The sequence below is a fragment of the Leptinotarsa decemlineata genome, unplaced genomic scaffold (genome assembly GCF_025532065.1).
Source record: "Leptinotarsa decemlineata unplaced genomic scaffold, Ldec_3_MD MMD2_tig00026299_RagTag_RagTag, whole genome shotgun sequence".
In the NCBI taxonomy this organism is placed as follows: domain Eukaryota; kingdom Metazoa; phylum Arthropoda; class Insecta; order Coleoptera; family Chrysomelidae; genus Leptinotarsa; species Leptinotarsa decemlineata.
This window is the reverse complement of record NW_027412676.1, coordinates 2,592,786-2,611,063: the sequence shown is the minus strand read 5'-3', so window position 1 is coordinate 2,611,063 and position 18,278 is coordinate 2,592,786. Positions and strand designations below refer to the sequence as shown.

Genomic DNA, 18,278 nt, shown 5'->3' with positions numbered 1-18,278 from the left:
CTAACTTTGTTTCACCACAGTGTTTTATAATATACCTACTGTGGTTTTACCATATGATTAACTGACTCGGTTCTAATGTTTCCAATAGACGTATTAGCATTGTCTATAGATTTAGTATTAGGACCACGAACTTCCTTATTACAGATACAAATTACAAAAGTAAAATAGAGTGGCATTCCTGGTTATAGGAGGAAGGAAGAAAAGGCTAGTTTATCGATTGTCTGAAGGCGTATTTTGATTGATGCGCATCTTTCTGCGTGTTAACCATAATAATCACCAGACAGCTGTCATTATTTTGCGGAGTATTTTGGGAAAGAAAAGTTCAAAGTCGTAATTTCTTTGTACATATTTTTTAATTGAAGATGTCCTACGCATATTTATTCAAATATATTATTATCGGAGATACAGGTGAGTCCCAATTCATTTCTCATTTCATTATAAGGACAATCCTATAAATTCAAGATAACAAAGAATTTTTGTCAGATAATAAGTATCCTTTGATAAATTTTCATTTACAGGTGTTGGCAAGTCCTGTTTGTTACTACAATTCACAGACAAGAGATTTCAACCTGTTCATGATCTCACTATTGGAGTGGAATTTGGAGCTCGAATGATAACAATTGATAGCAAACAGATTAAGTTACAAATATGGGATACGGCTGGTCAAGAAGCTTTCCGATCTATCACCCGGTCTTATTATAGAGGTGCAGCTGGAGCTCTCTTAGTATATGATATCACTCGAAGAGAAACCTTCAACCATTTAACCACATGGCTAGATGATGCCAGACAACATTCCAATTCTAATATGGTTATTATGCTGATTGGAAATAAAAGGTTAGTGAAATCTGAGGAAATCCTTCAATTGCAATCAGGTTTCACATTGGCTTTCACAGTGACCTGATGTCAATTTAAATTTAATTCCACACTCGATCCCACACAAACATTGTCAAAATCACAGGTGAATTTATGTACACTTGATCAGCAAGTAACAAGTTTCAGTTATCAATTAGCAAGGAGCAAGTAACGAAAACAATGGCATTTATGATTTCTCAACTAAAAAGTTACAATAAAATAATACAAAACCACTTAAGCTTTCATTGGAAGAAAGAAATCTGTAATATCTACTTCTGAATATCTATTATTGTGTATTTTTTTACAGGACACCATCAATTTCCATTTCAGAAACAATAGAAACAAATCATTCAAAAAACTGAAAAAAAACAGAAAATTATTACGTTAGGTTGTTCCTCATTTCTACTGTCTGTTCGGAAATGAGCCAATACAATTAAAATGAAGTTTAAAGTTGGCCAACTTCTTCTCAATACTTGCTATTTGATAATTGTTTTTCTACATAAACTTGTTCATTTTAAAGTGAGGACAGCTTATAATTGATAATTGTCTTTTCCTAATTGTTACTTGCTATTTGCTAATTGAGGGTGCATGAATTCACCATTAGTGGAAGAGCAACATCTGTCGAAAAATGAATCCAGTAAAAAAAAATGTAGTTCGGAAATGTGGAAAAAGTATTTTACGTAGATGCCTATGACGAATCTGAGAAATTGGCCGATGGCAATCGGTTCTTTTCAGAAGTCATTATTTTTGCTTGTGCTCGAAAATATACAAAATAATTTTACTGATGATTGGCTTATATTTTCTCTGCAAAAATGGTTCCACTATTGCTACCATCACATTTTGGATTGTTTGGGAATATTCTATAAATGACGGAACTCTTTGTAAGTAAAGTCTCTAGTAATAGTCTCTAGGGGTATTTGTCTGTCATTTATGGACTGCTCTACTTATACAGTTCTATAAACATACTTCTAGTTTTTTAGTACTTTTTACTTTAATTTTGGTACTAACTTTTTTTTACTTTGCAAGGAAATTTTCATTTTGCTCTGCATGTACTCGGCATAATTTTAGTTATGTTGTGTTTGTGTGTCGAGGAGCAGTGAAAGACAGTATTTTTGTTCTGGTATGGGAATAGTGTTTTCAATAAATTCTTGATGATGACAATATAATTTGCAACATATATAAAAATCAGGATTATGTTAGGAAGGACAACAACCTATTGACTCTATTGTAAAAAGGGACCATGAATTGGAATAAGAATGATATACTTCTCGGTATAAACATTTTTGTATTTGTAAATGACATGCTCAGTTGTTTCAAAACCTGAATGTTTCACATTTGTAATAGTGTATTTCAAAACATAGTGTTTGAAAAACTGGTATGCGTTTACATTATACTGGCAGTTTTTTTCCAAAGCTATAATAGAGATCTACTGAAATGTATAGATCATCTTTACACAGAAAGTATTTTTTTAATGATGTGTTTAGTCTTAACCTCACATACACACACAGACCAATATGTGAATGGATGGTGAAGTGAGGACCGTGGAATTATCTATAAGATTCCGAGGACACAGTGATGGAGACGTCTCAGACCAGTGTCATTTACATTACTGACAATGAAATTTTATAAGCATTTCCAAAAGTCTCTCAGATTTTCTGAAATTGCGAATGGAAAAAATTGTGTGTTTCTTCCGAGGACTCCTGACTGCCATGGGCTGTGATGACTCTTCAAATACGCGCCTTTTTCTAGGTGTGTGATGGGATGACTTCATTTGTACGCCGATGTGGGAACCTCATTTGCATCATGTGTGTAGATGTGAGGACCTCATCTGCATTTGTGTGTAGGTGCGAGAACCTCATCTGCATTTGTGTGTAGGTGCGAGGACCTCATCTGCATTTGTGTGTAGGTGCGAGGACCTCAAATGAAATAAATATTGTAGGATTGTTTGAAGATCATTGGCATTGTATTTTGAAGGTCGAAGAAAACAAAAAATGCTGTTTCTCGTTTTTTTTCTAATGGAATTGTTATTTCGGAGAATATAAAAAAATAAAATGAAAATTTTATTGTATTCGAACTGTACTATGACGATATAATAATAAATATTGGATAAAACGTTTCGTGTCTACATAGCCACCATCAACTTTTTTTAATACAGACCTGTATTTTTTATTACAGATATTGATAAAGCAATAAATTCACAATCTAAGGCTATCACATTAGATATTTTTATAGTGTTCTATTTGAAATAACTACCATCATCAGTGACAACAATTTTAAATTATGGTCCTGTCGTTACTCCTTTTGTAAATTGTTTCGATTTCTTCAAAATATAATTCAGACAACCCAACCCAGGGTAGGTACCCTGACACAATAAAAATTCGTACTTTCGCGTTTTGGAAATTTTTGTATTGCCTTAATCTTTCTTTCAAGGCTTATTTCTCTCTAATCAATTATAATTCGTAATATTTTTATAATTCTCAATCTTGGAAGTAACTAAAATATCAGTTTTTGCTCAAAACTCGTTTATTATATAATTTGGTATAAATAATAATATTTATTTATACTTTGAGACGTTAACAACGTATAGGAATGTCAGTACAACACGTTAAAATAGTATAAAGAAAATAAACACACATAAAGATAAAATATCTCAGTAGTTTTAAAGTATAAAAATGTATAAAATATAAAGAAAAAAAAACAATATTAGTCAAAATTGGATGTATAATAAAATAATAAAATCTGGATGAAAGTCTGGACCGCAATCAGCTAAAGTCGTCTAAAAGGAATTCACTGACACTGTAATAAGCCTTAGACAGGAGCAAATTTTTAACTTCTCTTTTGAATGACATCAAACTCATGGTTTTAAAGTGATCAGGTAGGTGTAGCTTAAATGGCTGTAGACCAAGCTATAATATACGTCCTGCAAGGCATGCAAGGGCATAAAATGTTTTATTCTAGAGAGAGCATAGTACGCTTGGTTAACTTTTTTACAAGTGACTGTAATGTGTTCAGACCATCTTAAGCAATCATCCACATAGACTCCTAGAAATTTTGTAAAATTCGTTGTTACCAATTCCACCCCTCTAATATCAAAGACAGTAGGATGTTTATCAAGACCGATGGAAGAACTAAAATGGATAAATTTTGTTTTATTCAAGTTGACAATCAGATTGTTTAACTTGCACCAATCTAAGAAGTGTGTTATAAACCTTTCCGTTGATGACTTTAATTCCTCTAGGCTGTGTGCTGAGATCGCTAACGAGGTATCGCCAGCAAAGAGAGTGAGACTATTGTTGTTGATGTTGATGTATTTGGGTAGATCATTATGATCAAATAGCATCTCAATTCATTTACCATCTTAAAGGCGTAGGCTTTGCTTGGTTTCTATGACAAAAAAAATTAATGCGTTGTTGATATCTGTTGAGAACTGTGTGAGGAATCAAATAAATGTTATGGGTAAGCAAATATTACCACATAAAAATGTACACAGTGAAAACATTTTTTTTAAATTCAGGATTGACCATTTACAAAAATTATGCTAATCAAGATTGTTCTTTACGAGAAATTGCCCATGAAATGGGGATTTCTGTAAAATCCACCAGAAGTATTTTGAAAAAGAACAAATATAAATGCTACAGGATACACAAAGTTCATCACCTCAATGAAAGGGATTACGGAAGGAGAGTACGATTTGCGAACTGGTTAAGATGTAGAATTAGGGAAGTTGGAAATATTTGTAAAAAAATAATATGGACAGACCAATCAAAATTCACCAACAATTGATGGTTTAACAGAAATATCCATTAGAGGTGGAGCAATACAAATGAACATTTATATAGGGAAACTAAGGTTCGGAATAAATGTTTGATTGGGAATTGTGGAAACAAACATCCTTGGCCCTTTCTTCTACCATGATCATTTGAATATTGAAATGTATATTTTCTATTCAATGAATTCGATGGCTACATAGATGAATTGCCACTGAATATCCATCATGAAATACAAAATTTTCAACAGGAAGGCGCTCCTCCTCATAATGCAGCAATAGTAAGAGAACATTTAGATGCAATATTCCCAAGAAAATGGATTGGAATCAGTGGACCAATTAACTGGCCAGCTTGATCCCCAGATCTTACCCCTTTTAAATTTTTTTGTCTGGGGATACATAAAGGATAACATTTTTCCATGTCATGTCACATGTCAAACAAAAAATAAGAGGTGCATGTATTTATTACACTATTATGCTAAAAAATTGGCACTCGAAACTTATTTTTGAAAATTTTTGGCTACAAATTTTTGCGATCATCGCAAAAATTTGACGTCTCCTATATGCTCAATTTTGTGTTCTTTTTCTTTGTTAGGGTCTCCACATCCGAAAAATGGTGCTCAATTTTGTGTTTTTTCTCTTTGTTAGGGTCTTCACATCTGAAAAATCCAAGTAGAAGTTGACCAAATAAACAAATTGAAACTCTCACAGAAGCAGCTAACTTGAAAAAATCCAAAACTGCATTTGGGTGCAATCTGTTTATTTCTGGTAGTTTTTTTCGTTCGAAAATTTTATCATCAATAATTCAGTGGGTAAATATTAATAAACTCACCCCAACTAGTAGTTAATGATAACAGGAATATATATATCAACCCCTATATGAGAGCTGATCGCTCCTGCCGGCTCGAATAATTATTTGAGCGAGAAAGAGCACATAAATCTACTCGGGGAGAAGAATGAATGCCATCAAATAAATTCTTTGGCATTAGGTTCGTTAACGGTTTATAAATAAATACTGTTATTAACAAATAAACAAATACCCAAAAAAGGTCGATGAAAAACTGGTTATTAACAATTCTTACCAAAAATAAATAAATAAAGTTATAAACAAGTTTCACCAACAAATCATCGCGAGGGTAATACCACAAAGGCTCAGATGTAGCCGAATATTTTTTGTGGTTGTTGTCGAATACTTATTTTTATTGGCAATTTAACGAGAGCAAAACAGATAGAGCTAAATTACCTATATACCTAAGTATGGAAAAACCATAAAAAATATCTATCCTATGAATAGAAAACTAATTTCAGGTAAACTCCATTCAACAAATTAAAAGAACAATGAGTAGAAGAATAATCTTTAAAATACCAGAATATTATTTGCTGTTTAATTATGTTTTTGACATTTACAATAATTGTCAAACTGATGAGAGGCGCAACGCTTGATGAACGAACAGTAAATGCTAGCGTTACTACGGTAACGTTATTTATCAGATATTTTCATCCACTTGCATTTCTGTTTCATCCTATTTAGCCGATAGCACACTACGATTTTTGTAATCACAAATGAAAATTATTATATGTGAGTGGGATTGTCAAAGCAATACGAGTGCTTCAAATTTTATCGATTATTTTTTAAACGATCCTGTCAGCCAATCGTCATGAGAACAAATCTTAAGTCACCATTAGCATCAAAATTACACTGAAAAATTTCCCACATGTGTAAAAACGTCCATGAGAGGTGTGCAATTACCGCTGGATTACCGTGACACGGTAGAAGACAATGAGCCTTTTTCCTGAGAATATTACAGCGAACGTGTCACGAGAGGCAGCACTAGTAGTAGGGACAAACATAAACTATTCACATGTAAAACAGTGTTATTTACGTAATATTGACTTATTATTTAAAAATATAAATCTGATATGAAAAATTATTTTGTGCTACTATAATGCCAACAAAGCATTGATGTTTTGCGAATTATACGTCGGAAAGAAAACGTGTTTATTATACCATTTATAAAACCTCATATTAATAAGGTTAGATGTAAGAAATGGATACATGCTTCGAGAAGAGTGGATTTAACAGTGCAAAAAATTAATATATATTCATATGTATGCTCTAAACATAAAATGAATAGTATACTTTTCATAGTTAATTACCATTTATTCGTTTATTAAACTATATTCATTTATTATGTTTAATTAAATTTATTTCATTACCATCTACCAGATTCCACACCAGATCCATAGTGAACAATGACTACATGAAGATTATTATAGTGGTCTGCTAGATTGAAGTGTTCATCTATTTTGAATCTTCGTAAGAGTTTGGTGCTTCCACCAGAGGTTCAGTCATGTTTGAAGAGCATCAGTGTTATTATTAGATTGAATGGTGCGTCGGCTATACTTGTTGTCTTATAATTGTCAGTTAGTATGGCGCATATTCGGCAATACAGTTGATCGTCATCAGTCAAAAGTTCAATTTTCAGATGATTTAAAAGTAAGCTTTGCACGGACTGGTAATCAGTCATATCGAGAAACACTAGTTGGAGTTCCAAAAAGTAGCATATGTATTTGCTACCTCTTGAACATGTTCTACAACGTAAACTAAATTCGGTTAGTTTGAATGTTTTGCCAAATAAACGAGTTTGAGTGATGAAAACTAGAAATTATCAGATGAAGTTTGACGAATGAGTTGTATTTGGAAAGATTATTTCTTTCACCAATTTGCATGGCAGCATGTAAATCCATAGTTTTGACCAAACAAGTTCAATTGAAAACTATAGGAGTGTGTTGAATCAACTGATTCTGAATGTTTACTTAAGAAGTCATTCGCATGTGTGAATCAAATTTTGACTGTTCGAAGGTGAACAATTTTATCAAGGATCAGGCAGTTTTATCAGTATCAAATGATTGGCCAGAATAAACCGGTGTTATTGGTTAACATATGAAAAACGTCACATTTTGACACGTGAAAAAATAATCAAGTTGATTTTGGTTTGCCATTCTTCCACATTTGATAAATTACAATGCTTTTTTCGGTTCAAATTTCTGATTGATTATTAATCTCTCCGATGAATTTTTTTCTTGTTGATGTAGCTTACAGTTTAATTGAATTGCTCAAGAAAGTTATGACAAGCATAAAAAATGTTATATTCATTGATGTATAACAAGAACTTATGATCATACCAGCTGTTTTTGGATGAAAAGTTCGGTTCTAGAAACATTTGTCCCCGATATTACAGGGACAGGCCTGGTTTAGTGAAACAGATTACCAGAAATAAACAGAGAGAATAGAGGAAATTCAAAGTGGTGGAAAGCGGTGAAAAGTTGGATCTGAAGATGTTGCGTGCAAAATGTGAAAGCCCAAGATTGAACCCAAGTGCATTTTCGATTTTCTAACTTAGCCGCTCCTGAGAGTTTTTCAATTTATTTGTTTGGTCATCCCTGATGTAAAGAACATAGTGCTCTTCTGAAATATTAACCATTCAGTCTTCAGCAGTTTTTAGTAGACATAAAAAAAACTAAGAACTGCGAAAATGGAAAAGCTGTGAATATGATGGAATAAGTATCCCAACTTTCACCCTACACAAAAGTCCTCGCAATGCGATATAAATGATGTCTTTACTCCTTGACAAACTTCTGAAAAATACATATAATTCGTTTCATTTGAGGTACTCGCATCCTCACACAAATGCAAATGAAGTCCTCGCATCGTCACACAAATTAGGTCTTCAATACAAAATGTGATGTTATTTGAAATATTACACTTGCTTTTTACAGATTCAGAGTCCTCGTATCTACACACAAATGTCAAAGATGTCCTCGTATCGACACACAAATTGAGTCCTCTCAAAGGCAGATATTTCACTTGCATTTGTGTGAATTTTTGAATTCGTGTGTCCTCGGAGGATATGCAGAAATTAGGTAGGAGTGAGTTCATCAATCGATCGTTGTACGCCTAGCGGTGTGTTTGATGAACTAAGTGTCCGTGTGATGAGGACATCGTCTATTTTTGATTTATAGATACATCTGAAATCAGAATAATGCGTAGAATACTAAAATGAAGTCAAAAGGTTGCGAGGAAGGGGGTGTATGTCCTCGCATGATAAACTGTCCTCATAAGACCTATTTGGTAGGTACAAACCAAAGTCCTCGCATGACTACAAATGCCCACACACACACAGAGGGAGATAGAGAGAGAGAGATATAGAGAGAGAGATAGAGAGAGAGAGAGAGAGATAGAGAGAGAGAGATAGATAGATAGAGAGAGAGAGAGATAGAGAGAGAGAGAGAAAGATAATATGATAAATTTAAGATTGTAAAACTACGAAATATACACATAAGTTGAATATTTTCATATATTGAATAGGTGAATAATTCTAGAAGTCCTATTAAAGAAGTTATTTAGTCATCAAGAAAACATCAATAAATTAAATTTGGCTCAACAAGTTGCTAAACTCAATTTTTCAATGTCCAGTTTGATTCAAAGCTTTTTTGTGTTATATATAACAAGACAACAAGAAATGCCATGTTATTGACGTTCTGAGTTATATTTTGATCACATACAATGACCTTGAAAAATTTATTAAAGTGTTGCAATCTAGTTAGTGACCCCTGGAAGAAACTTATACACTCTAGCAGTGAACATATTTACAAGTGTTTTAAAGACTTTATTATGATTATTTCAGATATGAACATTATTTATCATATATCAAGTACATTAAGTATACACTACAGGGACAGTGCAAAACATTTACAATTATATTCAACCAGGAATGAAATTTCATCTAAGCACAATGGGTTCAACTTTAAAGTTATCATTATTTCACACTGGGATGCTTGAAGCATATGTAATTCTGGATAACCGACAATACCTCTTTCAGTGAATGTCTTGAATGTTTAGTGTTGTAAATGGAAATATTTCCGTTGGAAATATTTCCATTGAAACGGAAATATTGGAAATTTATGAACGTACCTTGGAAATATTGGAAACATTGAAAAAAAATTAATAAAATATTAAATTTTTGTCATGAACAATTCGAATTTAATGTTTATTAAATCATAAACTCACAATAGAAGAATTTTCAAATATGAAAGATTCATTAGTTTGCAACTAAGTTGCAAAGACATACTGCACAGTATATAGCTGAAGAAATGGTTAAGATAATTGAAAAATACGGATCAAACAAATTCTTAGGATACGTATCAGAGAATGCAAAAAATATGCAACTTGCTGGAATTAAACTAAACGAGAAATATGGTATTATTCCATATGGTTGTCTTTCCCAAAGTCTTAATTTGTTATGTAATGATTTGCATACCCTAAATATAGTAAAGTAAAAGGAGTCTGTAACAATATTACAAAATCTATGTAATCTCAATAGCGGATTTTAGCAAGTGTACATAATTAACTGAATATCTTTACAGATATTCCGTTTTTTTATTTAGTCACTTTGAAAACAACAAACCTACTCAGTAGCACTTTTAGAAATTTTCAAGCCAGTAAATAGGTACATTTACAGTGGGTGTTAACATTTCTCAACAAATCTACTTCTATAATTTCTAATCAATTTTCCAAAAGGTTTATTACTAAACTAGAGTTCTCAATTTTTATGTTTTTTTCCTTTTTTTTTAAATACATACTGACTGACGAATCCTAGACATGTAAATGACGAAGGGAAATTTTCTATAAAATCGTTTGTTTGAATATTTAATTGAACTCATGTTATTACTTTTTCCTAATAACACACACTTCTTTTCCAGTGATCTTGAAAGTAGAAGAGAAGTAAAGAAGGAAGAAGGGGAAGCCTTTGCCCGTGAACATGGTTTAGTCTTCATGGAAACATCTGCTAAAACTGCTGCAAATGTAGAAGAAGCATTCATAAATACTGCTAAAGAAATTTATGAAAAAATCCAGGAGGGTGTGTTTGACATTAATAATGAGGTGAGAAAAAAAAAGTTCCGATAAATCCAACTTTTAGAAGCATATTTTTTCCAAAATTCCAAATAAAAAGTACCTACCAAAACTGACATTCTAATAAAACTAATTTGAGATATTTTTTCAAATCTGAGATTATTTGGCCATTGAATAATTACTAACAACAACACAAACAGAGGTATATCCAGAATTTCTGCTTAGAGGGGGAATTTATCATACTCATTTTTGAATCAACGCGGGCCATCAATAGATACACATGCGAATTTTGTTTCATAATGTCAATTATTTTTCAATCTCTCCAAGATTTATTTTTTATGGATATATGTACCTCTATAAAGTGTATACCTGCAATTCTGGATACATTCAAAAACTTTCCACAATAACGGGTTCATTATGAATGTTTCCTAAGAAATTGACACCAAAGTATAACGTATTCCAAAAACACTTTATTGTGAGATTTTCACTAAATTGTTTTACAAAAACGCAACACGTGTTTCGCCATACAATGGCTTCATCCAGCCATTGTATGGCTTCATCCAGCCATTGTATGGCGAAACACGTGTTGCGTTTTTGTAAAACAATTTAGTGAAAATCTCACAATAAAGTGTTTTTGGAACACGTTAGTTATGGATTTTCATCAAGTATCGGCCGATTCCATCATATAACCAAAATATAAACAAACAAAAATAGATATTTTTTCCTTTTCAAAACATGAAGATTGTAAAAAGAATAAAATGATGAGTGTTTAAAAAAAACAATTGGAAAGAAATGTTAGTCGATTCCCCTAAAACCATCAATCAAAACTAGGAGGGTTAAACATAAGATTTCACAATTAAACTAGTAGTAGTATATGTACCGCCAAAGTGAGTACTATATTCAAACAAAAAATCAAGAATAAAACATTTGAAAAACTTAACTTAGATATGCCTGAATTTTTTTTTATCGAATCTTGTTGTATTTTCATGTCAAAGTTCAGTGTATGTCAACATTGTTGGAAAAAATGTAAAAAAAATCCAGAATCACCAACATTCTCAGAGTTTACCTCTTTGCATTCTATGAAGCTGCCAAGCATTTTGTTCTGCAAGATCCAACATATGAAATATCAAAGGCATGTACCATTTCTTTCCGATACAGACTGATATTCTGATCTGATCGGTCAACACCCCCCATACTTCGATTATAGAGGAAAATGCTGTGAATTCGACATGCAGGAAACAACACTTATCATGTCATTTGACGATCAGTATTCCATCTTCATTGGATCTAAAATCAAAATAGCCTCTCTTCTTCTTTTTGATTTGAGTTGAATTGATATTGGGGCATTTCGAAGTGTGATTATCCCTGATAGTACGAATATTTCTTCTTTTCAGCTCTACACCTAATGGAACATTTGTGAAGAAATTATCACAAAATATGTGGTATGATTGTTTTTCTAAAGAAGAGATAACGTCGGCGTACTGAAGAATAACTGATGGTCCTAAACCATGATCTCTATATTTTGGATTATTTTCACTTTTAGCACCCTGATATGGCTCAATCCATACAACATAACCCTCGCTGGTAGTACCTGTCCATAATTTGTAGCCATATCGAATTGGCTTGCCTCTAATGAATTGCTTGCAGCCATGATGCCCAAAATAAGGCACCATGGCTTCATCAACACTGTGATTCTCCCGTAGAATAACGTATTCTTGAAATGAGGCATTCATTTTTTTGGATACGATTTCTAATTTTCGCGTATATGTCAAACTGATCTAAATTTGCGTTATCAGAGCAATGTGAATTGCTAAATATATATTCAAAACGATCTCTCGATAGTGCATTTGAGACTAAATCATTATGAGAATCGGCAGAATTTTCCCAGAACATTTGACGGCGTGGTACCGGCACTAACCCGCTAAGCAAAAGTATTGCAAAAAAGTTTTTCATTTCTTCTCTTGTTACCAATTTTGTTCTTGCTAGTAGCATACAAATTTGAATATGTAACGAACATTTCAATTATCTCATTACTCCAAAAACATAAAAATAATTCACTGGCTGAATTTTTATTCATAATATTATGTTGGCATGGAAACTGAACTTCTTCTGGAATCAAATCTTGAGCAACCCACTGGTAAGATTTCTTTCCGACTTTTTTTCTTTTCTTTATTCGACCTCTCAACTCTATCAATGCTGTCTGCTGTCTGTGTCATCAAGATCATTGTACGCCACCGGAATTCTCTTTGGGAATATTCTTTCGATTACTGGAAGATTATTTATATTCACACCATCTTCATCACCTAAGTCTTCATCCGTAACTGGCTCACAAGCATTCGTTGGAGGAAAGACTGTTAGTGCTAGTTCATTGTGGCTGTTATCATCACTGTCTTTGAGGGATTGCAATAGTTCATGCAGAGTGAGGCCTCTATAAAAAAAAAACGTTTATTTGCCTACTGTCCTTCTGAAAGAACTCTGAGAAATGTTGCCTCTATAAATACAAAATACAAATATTTCGATATTTCATATTATTATTCAATGAATAATATGTTATTATAACAAAATATAACTAAAAGAGCTCATTTGTATGGATAGAGTAAACAGCAATACTTACCCAACCAACTTGAAGTCGAGTGGTGTGTCCATCATAAATTGTATGACTCTTTCATACGCTAAATAACCTGTTTACTGCTAACTGTGCCTATATTATTATGAACAATACATCAGAATATCGAATTCAATTGGCACCATCTAAGAACACTCACTCAAACTTAGCCGAAATGCATTACAGAACTCTCCTTTATGTATGTCCTTATGGAAGGACAGTAGGCATAACTGGGTTAATTGGAAACGAAAGTGAGAAAACTATTTTGCCAGGATATCGTGGTTGGATTAATTTTTATCTTGATCTCAATGTCAAGTGAAGTAAATTAAAGTAGTTATTTCATACATTGATTCAATTCTAGGTTCTATTCAGTGGCAATTGAAAGTATGCAAATGTGGTGTCAGTCCCTAAGATGTTTTTTAGTTGTCTGTTTTCCCTATTTTTGAGGAGGTCATTACCCTCTGTTCAAGAAATTATAATAATAAGAGTATTTATTGTCCAATAGATTGTACAATCCTTTTACAGGGTAATATCAGAACAACAAATATAGAGGACAAACCGAACTACTACAAAAACAGATGACTTTAAGTACATTGAAATGCAAACAAGTAAATTATTAGACATTTCGTTTCACAAGCTTAATTTACTTCAAGTTACAACAAAATAAACCACAAATGTTACAAATCCTATTAAAATTATTACACAGTGTGCTGATTGGTGATTTTATGAGTACCTACATTAATTCACAGTCGAAAATTATATATTATTAAATTTTTCTTGCTGGCAAATTGTACCTTGAAATTTTGGTGGCTTAGCAGATCAATCAATACAATTATGAGCCGTTTTGGAGAGCCATGAAATAGACGTTAAATGTTTTCTGAACTCCAAACTTTAACTTGAATTTGGTCATCATCAACTGGTGATTGGTTCCTGTCTGTGGATATGTACCTTCAATTTTGAACTTTCTCTGTATGTTTTCGGTGTGTGTAATATAGTAAGGACTCCATATAGTTCAACATTTCTAGTTTGACCTGACATTAGAGAAATATAATGTTCCCAAGGCAACGATGTTAGTAAATAAATACAGTGCGCATACAATAATATACTTCAAAACCATACAACCTAAATGCCTCTGATAGAGGCATTTAGAACTTTTTCCATAAGTTCTATTTTTTTTAAAGATTCGAAAAATTGACCCTGTAGCAAATTCAAAAAATTTTCATAATAATAATAATAATATTTTATTGGTTCTTCTGGATCATAACTCAATGATATAGAACAAGTCAGTGTAATATGATATAAATAAAATTATAAAAAAGAAAAAATTATGTACATATAGGATATGAACAGTTATGTAAAATTATATATTAAAACTTATAACTAGGTAAAATTATAATATATTAACAACCCTAGATGACAATCTCAATTCTTCAGTTATTTTGATAAGTCATTCATAAACTCTTCAATGGAGTAGTAGGCTTTATCAATGAGAAAGTTTTTTAGGAACGGTTTAAATTTTCTTAGTGACATTTTTCTAACATGAGTTGGCAATTTGTTAAATAGCCTGACACCCATGAAAATTGGACTTGATTCTGATCTAACCAGTCTATGATTTGGTATTTCTAACAAGTTGAATTTCTTGTGCCGTAATTATTTTTGTTTAAGAAGGTAACAGGTCGCTGATCCTATTTTACAAAAATTAACAGCTGGTACATATAAATGCATGGGAGAGTTAATATTCTTAAATATATCTCTGCAGCTAGTACGTCTATTTACACTCTGAATGTTTCTGACAGCTCTCTTCTGTAAAATAAATACCCTTTGTGCCTCACGTGATAGGCCCCAAGCTACTATACTATATGAGATTGTTGAGTGTAATTGGGCATGATAGTACATGAGTACCACCGACTTATCTATAATTTTACTGAGTTGATAGATACAGTAACACATAGGCGTTATTTTTTTTACATATTTCATTAATATGTTGATTCCATTTACAATCTTCAGTGAGAGTAAGTCCTAGAAATTTTATTGAATTCACCTGTTTTATTAAACCGTGCTGATTTTAACAGTAAACTGTGATCATGACCATTTGGGGCATAACTAAATCTTAGGAAGGATGATTTTTTATCATTGCAGATTAATTTATTACTAGAAAACCAGTCCTGGGCTTTTAAAATTTCCCTGTGAGCCAAGTCTACCGTGGATGTAACATTCTTACCACTAACCAGTAGTGTTGTGTCATCCGCATACATTACAAAATTTCCTTCAAAGTCATTGACATAAATTATATAAAGTAGAGGTCCCAAAATAGAGCCTTGTGGTACTCCAATAGTATACTTTAAACGTTTAGATTGATACTGATCTATATCAACGTATTGTGTTCGATTTTGGAGATAACTTTCAAACCATCTAAGTGAGTTTCCCCTAAAACCATACTTTTCCAATTTGTCTAGTAGAATTCTGTGGTCTACAAGATCAAATGCCTTACTTAGATCTAAGAAAATATCCAGAGTTCGATTACCCATATCTAGACTATTTCCATTGCAGAATGTTGATTCATAAATAAAGAGCCAATTTCAACAGTTAACCACATTTCATTTTATTTTTGTAGCTATAATCTCTATATGAATTTATTTCCTGAAGGTAAGAAACAAATTGGAATCAGTTTCAAGTAATATTGATCTGTTATCGATAACCAATCGAAGTTCTTAAATATATTGTCAATTTTTGTACTAGATCTTGCTGTTACTCTTGTATCTTGGAAAACAACCCCAATGAGTCCAAAATGTCGAGTTATTCCTGTCTTTTTTTCAAATAGTTTTTAAAATCTATGTTGAAATCATCTGTTACATATATTTTTGCATCTGTTTTGAAAATTTCGTGAATGAATTCGTGAAACTTGCTATAAAATAATATGGATCTTTTGTGTTAAATTGGAATGCGAGCTAATTAAATGTTGGACAAAATTAGAATGAGTTTGCAGAACTTGATAATATTGTGAAAACTTGAGCCTCACCTCCTGGATAAGCTCTAGTACAAAAGAATACAGTTGAATATAACAGAATATTTATTCAGGGTTGACACTAGCAAACTAATGTTCTATAAAAACTTTGATTTGTGATGCACTGTTTGGAACTTTTGGTGTAATAATGGAATATTACTGGAGTTCTATCCCAACACCAAATTGTTATTTTTTAACACCTTGACACGTGTTTCAATCACCAAGTGATCATCTTCAAAAGGAAGTTTGTTGATCTCCTCATATATTAATGTGAACAGAAATCATATATTGATCATATATTCATTAAAAGTAAAGAAAATAAGGATTACTTCACAGCAATCTTCTTCCTACAATACAATATGATTTCAGTAATAAAAATTAAACAGAATATTCATGTGTTGAACATAAACTAGTTTTGTATTGAATGTCTCCTTGCAAGCTTCATTACGGATGGCTAATAAAGTATAAGTTGGAAATGAAAATGAACTGTTTAATAATGCAGAAGGTAGTAGTTAGGAGTAAGTATCGTTGGTGCACATTTTAGAGAATTCAAGTCTCTAGTAATTAATTTGAAACTAATAAATTTACCAACATATGAGTAATGGTGACAATCAATCTTAAAACTCTGTAAATAAATAAAATTTGATATTATTTTGAACTCACCTAAACAAATCTAGACACACACTTGTTTCTACCCAAACATTAAAAGATTTTATCAGCTATGCTATTACAGCATTATATGAAGTGAAAAAAGTTTGAAGGGTTCAGTCAATGATAGGTGAACTGATATTTGTTCTATTTTTCTTTCAATTTCATCTATTCCAGGGTACACAAACCACACCCCACGGTATTTTCAAGAGTTTCATTGTAAAAGCTTTCAAAAAGTTGAATTGCCTTGAATATATTTTCTTTTATTTTTCATTTCTCAATTTGAACATTTATTTCTAGGCCAATGGCATAAAAATCGGTCCCCAGCACTCACCAACAAATCCATCCTTACCAGGTGCAGGAGGAGCAGGAGGATCTCAGGGTTCAGGATGTTGCTAGATGATAAGTTGAATATTAAACTCGGGGACTATTCAACTTGAAAACCCCCGAAACAAAATAAATGGATAAGCATTGAGATTATTACGCAAATTGAAGGTCTAATATTTAAAAAGATTTTTTCAACTCGACCTGTAGGAAAGTTGGGAGTAGACCTGATTTGGGTAATACATTTTTTCTGACACTGGGAATAAATTTATTGGGATGAATCAATGTGTGTTGATCAAACTATATAGGTTGTTCATAAGCATAACCACTGCTTTTATTTTTGAAATTGACATGGCTTCATATGTATAGATTGACAAATTTATTTCCAGTCTCAGTATTGATCGTGTGATTATTCCAATGTGTTATATATTTACATTAATGTATTAGATTCCTTAAAATTTTGTTTATATTACGTACAGTTGAATAGAATGTTTTTTTTTAAATTTTATTTGATTAACAAATTGTCCTATTCAAGGTATGTTTCTAGTGTATTGAGTTACCTCAGACAAATATATTGGTATGAAATTATTGTATATCTCGTAATATGGAGGCTCTTTTTTTATGTGAACTATACTCCAATATAAGTTACATTCAACTTTTGTTTGCTTTCAGTTTCAATGTTCCTGTCCTTCACTTTTGCTGAAAACTATGAAGTTATGCATATTGTGAATAATGATAGGTGTGCTAATATTACTGCACTCTTGCTTTTTGGCCAGCATCTGTAGAAGCATAATCGGAAACATGTTGATGAATCAGTTGGCAATTATAAGGAGGTAGGATCCTTAACAATTAAAAAGGAAACCCCACCAAATAAAATAGGAAATTAAAATATGAAAGTTTTTATTTTGGGTCACATCAATACCGATATAAAGTGAAGTACCAGGTAATCATGAAGTTTCTCGGAATCCTTTGAGCATTTGAAAAGTTCTAAAATCCCATAAATTCCACCTGTAGAAAATCAAGATATTCATGAATGGTTCATTAATAACCCGTATTTGTGCAATTCCTTATTTTCAGATGATAATTGGAGTTTTTTGAACAAAACTGTAGACTTGCAAACACCCACACCTAGTCCATGAAGTTCACACACAACTTTCTTAAAAAG

The 18,278-nt window shown here is 32.2% G+C and overlaps 1 protein-coding gene across 1 annotated transcript; it reads left to right on the top strand.

Annotated features, from left to right (window-relative positions):
* The first annotated feature begins 237 nt into the window (after positions 1–237).
* Rab2 (RAS oncogene family member Rab2) lies at positions 238–17,768 on the top strand. The gene is made up of 4 exons (XM_074180679.1): positions 238–408; positions 519–834; positions 10,382–10,562; positions 17,090–17,768. Exons 1-4 carry the CDS (start codon positions 363–365, stop codon positions 17,186–17,188), a joined length of 642 nt encoding a protein of 213 aa, XP_074036780.1. The 5' UTR covers positions 238–362; the 3' UTR covers positions 17,189–17,768.
* Positions 17,769–18,278: the final 510 nt, after the last annotated feature.

What these genes read in the sequence shown, in the direction of transcription:
- Rab2 (XM_074180679.1), top strand. Translation starts at nt 363, where the DNA reads ATGTCCTACGCATATTTATTCAAATATATTATTATCGGAGATACAG. An exon ending in TATTATTATCGGAGATACAG is followed by an intron (nt 409 to 518) that starts GTGAGTCCCAAT and finishes TTTCATTTACAG; the next exon opens with GTGTTGGCAAGTCCTGTTTG. An exon ending in TGTTTGACATTAATAATGAG is followed by an intron (nt 10,563 to 17,089) that starts GTGAGAAAAAAA and finishes ATTTATTTCTAG; the next exon opens with GCCAATGGCATAAAAATCGG.